General features: G+C 45.3%; 1 protein-coding gene across 1 annotated transcript; it reads left to right on the top strand.

The window, feature by feature from the left end:
• Positions 1–204: 204 nt before the first annotated feature.
• On the top strand, positions 205–1,308 carry LOC145798346 (uncharacterized). Its single transcript, XM_082885869.1, has one exon. It carries the CDS (start codon positions 673–675, stop codon positions 1,306–1,308), a length of 636 nt encoding a protein of 211 aa, XP_082741995.1. The 5' UTR covers positions 205–672.
• Positions 1,309–14,522: the final 13,214 nt, after the last annotated feature.

Genomic DNA, 14,522 nt, shown 5'->3' with positions numbered 1-14,522 from the left:
TTTGACACCACCATACAGTGTCTCCTATCCACTTTTATTTGTCAGTTTATTTTTTCCTGTTTTGTTACTCTCTCCAAACTCAAGTTGGTTCCTATCCTCCTTGAGTTTGAGGGGGGCTGTTAGTAATATAATATAATACCTAAATATAGTGCAACTTTCGGTGGACATCATCATAGCATTGTATATAATTGTAGCATGCTTTCCTTTACCTTTAGCATTTTTGGTGGGCATCCTCCAAGGCATCCGAGGCATCCATTTCTCTCTATAAAAGAGAGTGCCTTCTCTGTGTAATATATATTCAATACATCAATATTAATATATACAATTTATTCTCTCTGTATTTCTCTCTTTATTCTCTCTTTATACATCAATCAATATACATCAATCAATAATATATCATTATTTTATCATGGTATCAGAGCTATAGGTTAAAGATCTTGGTGTTCTTTGCCTTCCGGCGGGCGGCAACCTTGCCTTGACCGCCCGCCGGATCTCAACCAATTCAAACCTCCCTCTCCCTCTCGGCACCTCACTGCCACAGACACCACCGCTGTCATCACCACACCACAGTAGCAGCAGCCACGGGAAGCACCACATCACTCAATCAATTCACAGACCCATGATCATCAGCTCAATCATCGACCCCTAGCTCGCACTCGCCATTGGGAAACCATGTGGAAAGTCGCCGAACAAATGAAATCTCACAATCTCCCTATCTCCCCTGACCTCATCTCCTTCATCATCGAACACTACGGCAAGCACGGCCTCGTCGATCAAGCCGTCGAGCTTTTCAACAAATCGAAAACCTTTAGTTGTCCCCAAAACACTCAGATATATAACTCGCTTCTCTTCGCTCTCTGCGAGGTCAAGAATTTCCAGGGCGCTTATGCTTTGATTCGGAGAATGATCCGCAAAGGAGTTGTACCGGACAAGAAAACCTACTCGATCCTCGTCAATGGGTGGTGCTCGGCGGGTAAGATGAAAGAGGCGCAAGAATTCTTGTCGGAGATGAGTCGGAAGGGTTTCAATCCACCAGTTCGCGGCCGCGATCTTCTCGTCGATGGATTGTTAAACGCAGGTTATCTCGAAGCAGCGAAAGAGATGGTGAGGAAGATGACCAAAGAGGGTTTCGTGCCTGACATCGAAACCTTCAATTCTCTATCCGAAGCTTTGTGTAAATCAAGGGAAATCGAATTCTGCATTGAAATTTACCATACTGTGTGTAGATTAGGGCACACTCACGACATACACACACCATACACCATTCACACACACGGCTATCACACACTGATACACACGCACAACTGAGAGCTACAGACACATACACACTGACAAACACACACCCTTGGAGCTACACAACACATCCAGATACACACCATACATTCACACCCCAATTCAGAGAAGCCTTCTCTCTCTCATCTCACCGCCCACTTTCTGAATATAATATAACCCACTATGTTTGTCCTCCACCATGGACAATCACCCACATGCCTTCTCTCTCTCATCTTTTCACTTTCCAACGCAATTTGCATCCACCATCACTTTCCCCACTTTCTTTATTTTATATATATATATATATATATCTCTTTTTATTTTATAAATAAAAAAAAAAAAAACCATCATCTCTCCTCCGTTTGATTTCACATTCTATTATTTTTATTTATTTTCTCCAACCCACTTTCCTTATTTCCCCCATTTTTCATTTTTGATTTCAAATATATTTTTATTATTTCTTTTCTTTATTTTTCTTTCCCATTATTTTTAATCTCTTTCCAATTCCATTCATCCCATATAGCTTTGCACACCAACCATATTTTATTCATCTCTGTGATCAACCCCGATCACAATTTTACACCAAAAAAAAAAAAAAAACGACCACACAAAAAAAAAAACAAAAACAAACATCACCCACAAACACCCACCTACAGGCGGGACTTTTTTTTTTTCCATCTCCCTTCTCTACTCTGCCGCCGGTCTTTTCTTCTTGCTTCCGTCCTGGGCGGCCCTTGCCGGTGTTGCCTCCGTGTTTCCCACTCCACTGGGCACGATCACTACTCCCTGCTCCTCCACTGCCGCATATGGCGGACCTCCAAATCGGAACATCACGGTGGCCTTCCGCTTCAGCTCCTTGTTTTCTGCCCTTAGCACGCTTATCTCTGCTCGCGCATCCTTATACATGCGTTGGAGCAGAGCCAGCTGGGAGTTTAATTGTTGCACCTCATTTGTCCTACTCTGCAGCCGGTGCGACAAGTTTGTGACCGCCGTCATGGACTCCACACATGCCTTCAAAGTATACTGATTGGCCTCCACATCCGTCTGCACCGCCATTTTTTGCTCCACAGACCGCATCGGAAAGTTCAGCGGAGCAAACCCAGCGGTGTTTGGTTGAGGTTCACTGGCCACCGCACCAGTTCTCTCTCCTGTGGACTCGTTGAGGTCGGGAAAGAGAGTGAGCAGCCCACGGGACGACGAAGCCATTTTCTGGGTAACAGAGTATTACAGACTCTCTCTCTCAGCACACCAGTGTTACAGCTTCTCTCTCTCAGCACAACGAAGCGATTTTCAGCGGATTTCGCAGGTTTTTTGCTTCTGCCTCGGCCTCAGGCTCTGTTAAATAGCCGAGGCAGCCACGCACATCGCGCGCCTCTTGACGCCAGACAAACCGGGCACGCCAGCCAAGGCACTCACGTGCCTCGCCATCATATCTGGCACGCCTTTTGATGCATCGGGCACGCCTTTTGATGGCACGCCTTTTGACAGATTGGGCACACCTTTTGAGGGCACAACTTTTGAGGGCTCGATCTCTACATCCATGTATATTTTTTGGGCAGCCTATATACACACTCATACAGTGTCTTCTACACCAGTCAGCTTTATCAATCCCTTTGTTTCAACCTCAAATAGGTTTCTACCTTCACACCTATTTGAGTTTGAGGGGGGGTTATACACAGTATCATGTTCAAGTCACCTCATGGCGCACTCCCTAAAGTCGCCCCCTTGGTGCACCACCACAACTTTCTACAACGGTCCGACATGACCCCATAAACTGTCTTCTACATCGGTCTGACACGACCACACAGTGTCCTGCTACATCGGTCCGACATGACCTCGTAAACTGTCCTGCTACATCGGTCCGACATGACCCCATAAACTGTCTTCTACATCGGTCCAACATGACCCCGTAAACTGTCTTCTACAACGGTCCGACATGACCCCGTAAACTGTCCTGCTACATCGGTCCGACATGACCCCGTAAACTGTCCTGCTACATCGGTCCGACATGACCCCGTAAACTGTCCTGCTACAACGGTCCAACATGACCCCGTAAACTGTCTTCTACAACGGTCCGACATGACCCCATAAACTGTCTCCTACAACGGTTTGACACCACCATACAGTGTCTCCTATCCACTTTTATTTGTCAGTTTATTTTTTCCTGTTTTGTTACTCTCTCCAAACTCAAGTTGGTTCCTATCCTCCTTGAGTTTGAGGGGGGCTGTTAGTAATATAATATAATACCTAAATATAGTGCAACTTTCGGTGGACATCATCATAGCATTGTATATAATTGTAGCATGCTTTCCTTTACCTTTAGCATTTTTGGTGGGCATCCTCCAAGGCATCCGAGGCATCCATTTCTCTCTATAAAAGAGAGTGCCTTCTCTGTGTAATATATATTCAATACATCAATATTAATATTGTAGGAGAGGGTTCAAGAAAGGAGTTGGAAAATTCGAAGATCGAATTCTCTAGAATATGATGAGAGGCTTAGATTCTTCAATAATCTCAACTTAGGAACACAACAACAAAGGAGATGATGGAGATAAGAGATTGGGTGAAGAAGAAGGCAAAATGGCTAGAGAATAGAATAATGGCAAGGCTCTCCCATTGATCTCCCACTTTCACTCTCAAGGTTGATAATGGAGAAGGGAAATTAGTTCTTTCCCAAGAGTTAAAAATCTCCAAAAATCCATCCCTTGTAAAGCTATGGGTGGGTGCTATTTATAGACACCTCATGATGTAGGATGGAGCCCATGTGCAAGGCACATGGGGGATATTCTCTCTAACCACTTTGTCCGAGGAGGTGACCTCTCCGAGGAGGTGACTTCTCCGAGGATGAGAAAACCCCGAAGAGGAGATCAATCCCTCGGCGAACCCTTCTTCTTAGCCACACCTAACCAATGATCCCCAATCATCCCAAAGGGTCAGGGGTAGTCCCAGAGGACGTCCTGCCGCAAAATATTGCCGAGTCTCATGGACCCCCCGGGGTCGTGCCACCTCGACCCGGGTATAGGCTAGTTTAACCGAAGAGTGAATTTGTCTCCACTCACCGTCCTCGGGATCGGGTCCTTTGTTCGAACTCCATTACGCCCATGGTTCTGGTGCGTAGATCCCGGAAAGCTCCGAGCCCGCAAGTGTTCTGGGACTCATTAACGGAGCGACTTCTAGATTGCGTCTGAATCCGTTCGAAGCCAAGTATTTCGGACCTCTAGGTTCGTGGATCCGAACCCTTTCGAGTCCGAGTGCCTCGGATCTCTAGGCTTGCCTAATACCCTTTCGAGTTCCGGGCCTGAGTAAGTCTCTAGGTTCGTGGATCCGAACCCTTTCGAGGCTTAGAGCCATTTAGCCCGTTTGATGGTGATAAATTCGGGCCCACCAATCTTGGACTATTGGGCCTAATTAATTTAATGGGCTCAAATTAGCCCCTCTTACATTTGCCCCTTGCATGTATGAGAAATTGTAATTTTCTCAGACATGCATAGTTTCACCTTGTCTGTCATGCTCCGCATTACGTCTTCGGGAATACTTGATCTTGACAGAGTCTAAGGATATAACTGAGGATTCACCGTAATTTACAGATAAAATCGACAAATAATAAAAAATAAATAAATAAATAAATAACTTCTTCTTTTTTTTTTTTTTTTTTTTTTTTTTTTTTTTGAAAGAAAAACAAAACTTGAATTGTTTAATGCTCCACCAAACCAACCTGGGCATGTAATTAATATGGCACCAACTAAGTTGTTCAAAGAAAATAATAATAATAATAATTCTTTTTCTTTCTTGAAACCAAAAGATCAAAAGCCTAACCACTTTTTTTTTTTTTTTTTTTTTTTTTTTTTTTTTTTTTTCTACAGGTGTCCAAATCAAAGGCCTTTATTTATATATATATATATATAAATATATATTTGAAATATTTGAGTCAAACCTCACTTTACATTTTCTGCAACAACTTTCAAATCCGTAAATTCTCAAAATATTTAAAGGCCCATTATCTATACATAGAGCCTTAGCCTTAGCATATTTGAGGGCCATCAGATTTTTTTTTATTTTCTAAGGATAAGGATAAAAAAAACCCTACTCCCTTTTTGCCAAAACCCATTTCGGCAAGCAGAGTCATTTCGGCTCTCTCTCTCTACGCAGAGAGACCAACCCAGGTCTCTTCTTCTTCAAGGATGGTTCTGCTGCTGCAATACCGTGGCTGCTGCTGTTTGTTCACTGCCCACTGTTACAATGATCGAAGACCACACAAGCCACCACCGCCGGCCTTCGTGAGAGTCACTGTTGGCGCTGACCATGACGCACTCTCAACGCGTCGCTGGTCGGTCCAGCCGCCTGAAATTCCTCTGACTGATTTGGCTCTCGAAATATCAGTGCTCACGCTGCTGCCAACCTGTCTTGGCTGTCCCCAGCGCTGGTTCTACCAATCTCATTCTTTATTTCTTCAGGCTGTGACTAAGTTTTGTCTCATACATCCAATCTATGAGAAAACTCAAATCCCTCTCACTCTTGATTTCTCTGATTTCAAACATACTCTTCTTCTTATGATTTTTGATCCGTGAGCAAACATTTTGTGAAATCCATTTTTGAACTTCTTATTTGTATAAACTCTGATTTATAAATTTTTGGATAATGTAACCCATAAATTTCTGCTGTTGCACATCTTGATGAAGAGATCTTGATTTTTTTTGTGTGAATATTGGAATAATCAATGTTGAATCCTTGCTAATTTTATTGAAGAAATCTGGCTTTGTTGTCTTGAATCCATGCTATTGAATCTTGAACCTGTGCCGATAATTTTGACAATAATTTTGACATACATACAGGTTTGATGTTGAATAATTAATTATTGTCTTGTCGATCTTGTAGATGCTCGGAAGATAAATAGTGGATGCCCGATGCTTTGCCTTCGTCTTCGGCTGTTCAACGCGAACCACACGTCGCCCACTCAACGCGATGTGTGGTTTTGCCTAACACCATCCAGCTCGTTAGTCTCACAGCCCGGCGCTATTTTTTTTTTTTTTTCGGAGTTTGAATCTCGATTTTTGTATACTCACTGGATTCGGCCGTGATTAATCAAAGTGGACCACGTCGCCCTTTCAACGCGTCGTTGGTTCGTCTAGCACCCTTCTCACTTACTGTTTGTCCAAGCTACACTCACTGCTGCCGCCCTGTCTTGGCTGCCCCTAGCGCTGGCTCTAACGATCTCGGCCTTAGTTTTCTCCGACGCTGCTTTCTGCTGCAAGTTGGCCACCGGCTTCAACTATTCCAGCACCGACCACACGTTGCCCACTCAACGCGACGTGTATGGTCGCCACCTTCTTTCCGACACCATTGCTGCCTCCGGCCTCAACTTGTCCAACGCCGACCACGCACGTTCGCCCACTCAACGCAACGTGCGTGGTCTTGCCCAGCCTAGCTCAGTCCTGTTGATTACAGTCTATAAAACCTCTCTGATTTCAACTTGAATTTCCAACATCGGCTTCGGACTTCACCCCTCTAACAGTCCCAAATTTGTGAGTATGAAATTCGGCTCCCTCTTCCTCTCGTTGAATAATAAAGATGATATATTGTTGTTTGTTTAACTTGTGGATGCTTGGGAAATACATAGCTGATGCCAAAATTTTGTGTGACCGTTGTAGCTTTACGTCGGCTTGAGAGGAATTGGCCCGGAGAGACAAAAACTTGATTGTTGCATTTTCATAAACTTGCTCAGAGTAACAAAATTGTTGTAACTTAAATAGATCATTATTATTTGTTGATGTTGCCTCATTCTGATAATGCCTGAATCATGATCTAAAATTGATATTGTTTGTCTCGTTTGTTGGCTTTGCTATTTCAGGCAAATGAATTCTTGTTTGAAATCCACGACCTCGGGGGCCCTTAGAACCCGCACTAATGAAAGCAAGGTCTGTTCCTCGGAAGTCTGAACAGAAGCAAGACTGTCCCTCGGGAGGCTCTCCCTCAGAAGTCCGAGCAGGAACAAGGCTGTCTCTCGGAAGTCCGAGCAGAAACAAGGCTGTCCCTCGGAAGTCCGAGTGGATGTGCACTTCTACTTCGGCAGCTAATGGAAGCAAAGGCTATCCCTCGGGAGTTCGAGCAGGAGGCAAGGCTCTCCCTCAGAAGTCTGAGCAGAAATAAGGCTGTCCCTCGGAAGTCCGAGCAGAAACAAGGCTTTCTCTCGGAAGTCCGAGTGGATGCGCACTTCTACTTTGGCAGCTAATGGAAGCAAAGGCTATCCCTCGGGAGTTCGAGTAAGAGTTCATTCTACTTTGAAAAGAAAGATCCTCGGAGCTCGTATTGATGAAATCAAGGGCTGTTCTTCAGACCCGCACTAATGAGAGCAAGAGTTGTCCCTCGGAAGGCTCTCCCTCAGAAGTCCGAGCAGAAACAAGTCTATCTCTCGGAAGTCCGAGTGGATGTGCACTTCTACTTCGGCAGCTAATGGAAGCAAAGGCTATCCCTCGGGAGTTCGAGTAAGAGTCCACTCTACTTTGAAAAGAAAGATCCTCAGAGCTCGTATTGATGAAATCAAGGGCTGTTCTTCAGACCCGCACTAATGAGAGCAAGAGTTGTCCCTCGGAAGGCTCTCCCTCAGAAGTCCGAATGAAAGCAAGAGATGTCTCTCGGAAGTCTAAATGTATGTATACTCTTTTCTTCGGTAATCAATGGAAGCAAAGGTTGTCCCTCGAAAGTCCGAGTAGGAGTATACTCTACTTCAACAAGAAAGATTCTTGAAGCTTGAACTGACAGAAGTGAGGGCTATTCTTCGGAAGTTGAAGTGGGACCACACACTTTGCTTCAATAAGAAAGTCCCTCGAAGCTTGCATTGATGGAAGCAATAGCTGCTTTTCGGAGGTCTGAGTGGGAGTATACTTCTACTACGTCAAGAAAGGTCTCTTCAGGTTGGTAACCGAGTCTACTATTCCCCTTTCTTCTTCGAGGGGCAGTAAAAAAAAAAAATTGAAAACTGTTTCAAGCAACATAACACAATGAAGATATACAATGTAGAGAAAATAACTTTTAATGGAGATACATAATATGGAGGAAGTAAATTTCTTCATAACATAAGAAAGATAGAACTTTATGGACAATGCAGTAAATGCAAACTGTAAATGTCATAGGTAGACTTCTTTTACGGAATGTTGACATTTGCCCCTAGAGTTGCAAGATCATTTCGAAAGTTTTCACCAGCTGCTCGGGTTGTGGCCATCATGCACCATCATAGCCATGTCTTTGGATCTTTCTGTACAGACTACTATCCACATCCCCGCAAGACTTTTCATAGATCTGTTGTAGTCGGAAACTCGCTTCTTGTTGGCCAACACACCGGGCTAGGAATCCGGTACCTCTTCGAAAGTAAAGTTCACCTTGAATAATTATGAATTGGGCAAGCTTGGCCCTGGTCAGTTTTCCAACTTTGCTTCTGAGTTGTTCAAGGACTTCTCCTCTCCAGTCCTCCGGAAGGTCTTTGTCTTCGGGTATTATTGGAGGTTCTGTTCTCTTCTTGATAACAATTGTTGCCTCTTCCTCTACAATGTCAACTCTTGCCCCTAATGTTGCGACGGCATCTGAAAACTTGTTGTCGGAGCGAGGCACATGCTCTATTTCGACCTTCTGAGATTTGTCAAGAAGCCTTTGGACTGTTGTTCGATATGTGGCCAAGGCAGGCTCCTTTAAGACGAACTGTCCTGAAACTTGCTTTACTATCAGCTTTGAGTCCCCCCGGATCCGAATCTTCTTGATACTGTGCTTCTCAGCTGCTATCAAGCCTAAAATAAGAGCCTCATACTTGGCTTCGTTATTCGAACAATGAAAATCCAGTTTATAAGACAAATATAACTTTTCTCCACTTTTGCTTGTAAGGACTATCCCGGTTCCTCCCTTCCCTCCGGCTGCTGCTCCGTCAAAGCTCAATGTCCAGAAGCTTTCCTCGGAAGCCATAGCTGCGTGCACCTCTCCTCTTAATTCTTCATTCACTGGTTCATAGTCACCACTTGGAAATTGGGCAAGGAGATCAGCTAAGGCTTGGCTTTTGATCGCCTTGGGGGCTACACATGTGATCTCGAATTCACCCAGTGCTAACAACCATCTTGCCACCTTCCCGGTTAGAGCAGGCTTGCTGAGGAGGTATCGGATTGGATCACTTCTAGTAACAATCTGAATCTGATGTGCTAGGAAGTAATGTCTGAGCTTTTGGGCAGTGAACACCAAAGCTAAACAATGTCTCTCTACTGGAGTATATCGGACTTCTGCTCCTCGAATCTTCCGACTGATGTAATACACCGGGCGTTCTACTCCATCTACATCTTGGACCAATAATGCCCCTATGGACTTGGGGGTTGAAGTTAGGTACAACATTAGAGGCACCCCGGGCTGCGGGGCTATCATGGTCTGAGGCGAGGTCAAGGCCGCCTTGATTCTCTCAAAGGCCTTTTGGTGCTCTTGGTTCCACTCGAACTTGGCATCTCCTTTTAACAAAGAGCCGAAAGGCACAGAGATCTCTGCCAGTGCTGGGATAAACCTCCGAATATAAGACACCTTCCCGAGGAACTTCTTTAACTCCTTCTGAGAATGCGGGGGAGGCATTGCTCTGATAGATTTGACCTTGTCTTCATCTGCCTCGATACCGTGCCTATGTACAAGAAACCCGAGGAACTTCCCGGCCGTCACCCCGAAAGCACATTTGAGAGGATTCATCCTCATTTTGAATTTCTGGCACCTCTTGAATACCTTCTCAAGGTCTCGAAGATGGTCTTCTTCTTTCTTGGATTTCACCACTAGATCATCAACATAATCTTCCACCTCATGATGGATCATGTCATGAAAGATTGCAGTCATAGCCCTTTGGTAAGTTGCACCGGCATTCTTGATTCCGAAAGGCATGACTGTATAGAAGAAGTTTCCGAGAGGTGTTCTAAAAGCAGTCTTTTCTGTGTCCTCTTCAGCCATCTTAATCTGATTGTATCCACTGAATCCATCCATAAATGAGAACATCTGGTGTCCCGAGGTAGTATCCACGAGGGTGTTGATGTGAGGAAGAGGGAATTCATCCTTCGGGCAAGATTTGTTCAAATCTCGAAAGTCTACACATACTCTGATTTGGCCATTCTTCTTCTTTACTGGCACGATGTTTGCTAACCACGTGGGGTACTGTATTGGCCGGATGAAACCATCCTGTTGAAGTTTTTCAATCTCCTCCTTAGTCTTCTCTTCGAGATCTGGATGATATTTTCGAGCAGCTTGCTTAATTGGCTTGGAGTTTGGGAACACATCAAGATAGTGGGAGACTAGGTCAGGATCTAGTCCGGGCATTTCCTTATATGACCAAGCAAACACATCTGAGTATCGGCTTATCAACTTTAACAACTGTTCCCGCTTCTCTGGGCTAAGGCTCGAACTTACGAATACCGACCTCGGTGTATCTTGTCCATCACTCAGATCTATTTCAATAAGTTGTTCGGGCTGAGGCTTCGGCCCATCTTGCATACATTCTGAAGCCACTTCAGGCTTTATTACTATATCATTGTCAGGAGGCTCTTCTTTTGACTCGGAGTCGGTGACTAAAGAAACCGACTCCCCGCACCTTCATAAATAGTACACCATCTTGCCTCCTTCTCGAACTTTCATCACCTTCCGAGGAATAGGCGGACTTTCTGGTCTAGACATTGCCCGCTTACTTGACTCTGCCATCGGCTCCTTGTCATCTTTGATATCCTCCCAACGAGGAATTTTGACCCCTCGAGGCTTAGAGGTGGTGGGAACTTCTTCGACAGCCAGTTTGGTGAAGTAGATGGCATCAGAATAATGAGCTTCATGGATCTCGAAAGGCCTTTCTGTAGCCTGAATTGTCACCGTCTTCTTTCCCCATTTAGCCTTAACACACTGATGATAACTTGATGGTACAGCCCCATATCTATGCATCCAGGTCCTTCCTAGAATGATGTGATAATTTGCCTCAGAATCGATAATATGGAACTTGGTGGCCGAGCGAATCTCTCCGACGGCTAAATCAACTGTTACGCATCCGATAGTAACTCTCCTTTCTCCACCGAAGCCAGTGATGACTATCGGCTGCTTCACAATGCGTTCTTCAGAGATTCCGGCCTTTTCTAGAGTAGCGCGAGTCATAATGTTGATAGAGGCTCCACTATCTAGAAAGGCCCTTTTGAACTCAACCCCGTTAATAAAAGCAGTCACATAAAGCGGGCGATTGTGAGAAAAAGGATACTTCCGATCAACCTCGGAGAAAGTAAAACTAGATTGCTCTTTTGCCTTTCTCGGGATAGACCCCTCAGTCGACATGCATTCCTCATGGTGTGCCTCGGCTATATTAATGATAGACTTGGTGATTTCCGTTCTTGCCTCCCTGGAAAGTCCAAGCTGGTCAAAGAACTGCTTGAACTTTACACAGTCTTGCAGGGTTTTGGCATAGTGATTCGGATCTTTTTCCACTCTTGGAGGCTCGTAGTTAACCATCTCCTCGGTCTCTTCAAAATAAGATGCCACATAAACATGGTGTTCTCCTCTTCTGTAGTACTCTGCTCCTCCTTCTGGATCAAAGGGATCTTCGCTATGAGTCATAAATGTTCTGCCCTCTGGATCGAGAGCACTTCCATAGTAAACTTGCTCACCCTCTGGCTCGAGGATGTCGTCCAGATAACAATCATCGTCATCAAGATTGGCGATAGCCTCGATCATCGGGCCTTCATAAGCTATCATAGCAACATTCTTGCCCTTGTCTCGGTGTTGAGGATATGGTTGTTCTCGGATGTCTTGAGTCCCTTGCTTTTTGAACCTCAATTCGTCTGCCTCGACTTTATCTCTGAAGATTTTCCTGAGAGTCCAACACTTCTCTGTCGGATGTTTCAATGTACGATGGTAGACACAAAATTCAGGGCTCTCGCGGTCCTTTTTTGATGGCATTTCTTCAACATAAGGCAATTTTAGCTCTCCGTCAGCCACCCATTCCTTAACTAGAGCTTTCACTTCCTCGATTCCACATGGATAAGAAACATTCCCCTTTTCACCATTATATTGCTTTCTCTTCTGGCCTCTATGACCTCCTCCTTGTGAATTTCGGGTATCTGGGGCAGAGGCAGCAGCAACAATAGGTCCACGAGACGATTTGAAACTAGTCTTGTAACTGGCCTTAAATCCGGACTCCTGAGCATGAGGAATGCTAATGTTCCGAGCTGCTTCTATTAATGCCGAGAAGGTGGGTAGCTTGTGATTAACTAGAAACATTTTGTATCTGCTCAATGCCCCTTCTAGACAGATTTGAACCAGATAACTCTCCTCGACTGCTTCATGACAATCTACGGCCTTGTCCTGAAACCTTTTGACGTAGTCAAGGATGTCTTCACTTTCTTGTTGCTTCTCTTTACACAATGTAAGTGTGGTCACCTTCTCCGCCACTTGAAAGAACTTGGAGTGGAATTTGTTAACCATTTCCTCCCAACTTCGGACAGAGTTTGGGGCCAAATTAACATACCAACTATATGCTCGGTCGGTGAGGGACTTAGAGAATTCTCTCAGTCGGAGGACGTGGTTTGAACCATGAATACCCAGAGTCTCGATGAATCGCACAACATGTTCTCGGGCATTTCCTTGTTTGCCGTTGAACTTGATGAACTTCGGCACTGTATACCCCTCAGGGTATGGATAGCTCAGCATCTCAATGGGGTAAGGCGGCTTGATGTCTGGATCAGGCAAAGAGGGTAAGGTCCTCTTGCCCCGTTCGAGATCGAACATGGCCTGCACATCGGCGAGAGTGAGAAACTGTTGAGGGAGAGAGTTTGATGGTGGTATTCCCGGGACTTGGCTTGTGGACCCGAAGACTGAGCTAGGGGCGACTTGGCCATTCTGGTGCTGCGAATTCATCATTGGTGAGGACATTTGACGATACTGGCCATCAGCGCCTATAGACAAGCCAGTTGGTGATGGGATATTGAATTGAGGCCCGTAGAGTCCACCACACGGCGTCGCTATACCGGGTTGTGCTTGCAGATTTGTTGTCGGCACCAAAGGAGGCCCGCTTGGTGCTTGGGTAACATTTATTGGTGGCGTAACAAGATTAGGTACGGGCAGAGCTCCCTTTTGCGCCATCATGCTCCTTATGTTTTCCTGGACACCAACAGTCGCCGGAGCACCATTCATTACACTAGAAACTCCCCTAGTCACCATTGGATCTTGGCTTGGCACGCCATGGAGCCCGGGTATGGGCAAACTGCCGCCGCCTACTGTGGTTTGAGCATGTGTTACTGTGGCCGTGTTGCCATGAGCCATAGGCTGATTGGGGCCTACTTCTCCTTGGATTTGATTTTGCGCTCCGGCGAGAATAACTCCACCACCAGTTTGATTCCCGTTTGGCGCCGGTGCAAAGTTAGAACTCATTACCAACATGGTGTGAGTGAGATTCTGAAGAGTGGTAAGAATCTCTTGCTGAGTATTCTGAAGTCCTTGAATGGCTTCAAGCAAAAGTGGTTGATCTGGAGTCATGGTTCTGTCATCACCACCATTAGAGGATCCTTGTTGGTGAACTTCATCTTCTCCCGCCATCCTTGTTGGAGTTGTGTGGATTCCAGATCTCGTTGAGACCATTAACCAATCCGCCTCCCCAGCGGAGTCGCCAAAATGTAGGAGAGGGTTCAAGAAAGGAGTTGGAAAATTCGAAGATCGAATTCTCTAGAATATGATGAGAGGCTTAGATTCTTCAATAATCTCAACTTAGGAACACAACAACAAAGGAGATGATGGAGATAAGAGATTGGGTGAAGAAGAAGGCAAAATGGCTAGAGAATAGAATAATGGCAAGGCTCTCCCATTGATCTCCCACTTTCACTCTCAAGGTTGATAATGGAGAAGGGAAATTAGTTCTTTCCCAAGAGTTAAAAATCTCCAAAAATCCATCCCTTGTAAAGCTATGGGTGGGTGCTATTTATAGACACCTCATGATGTAGGATGGAGCCCATGTGCAAGGCACATGGGGGATATTCTCTCTAACCACTTTGTCCGAGGAGGTGACCTCTCCGAGGAGGTGACTTCTCCGAGGAGGTGACTTCTCCGAGGATGAGAAAACCCCGAAGAGGAGATCAATCCCTCGGCGAACCCTTCTTCTTAGCCACACCTAACCAGTGATCCCTAATCATCCCAAAGGGTCAGGGGTAGTCCCAGAGGACGTCCTGCCGCAAAATATTGCCGAGTCTCATGGACCCCCCGGGGTCGTGCCACCTCGACCCGGG

Source organism: Camellia sinensis, chromosome 8 (genome assembly GCF_055761805.1).
Source record: "Camellia sinensis isolate YWXY chromosome 8, ASM5576180v1, whole genome shotgun sequence".
Classification (NCBI taxonomy): Eukaryota; Viridiplantae; Streptophyta; class Magnoliopsida; order Ericales; family Theaceae; genus Camellia; species Camellia sinensis.
This window is presented reverse-complemented; position numbering and strand designations above follow the sequence as displayed.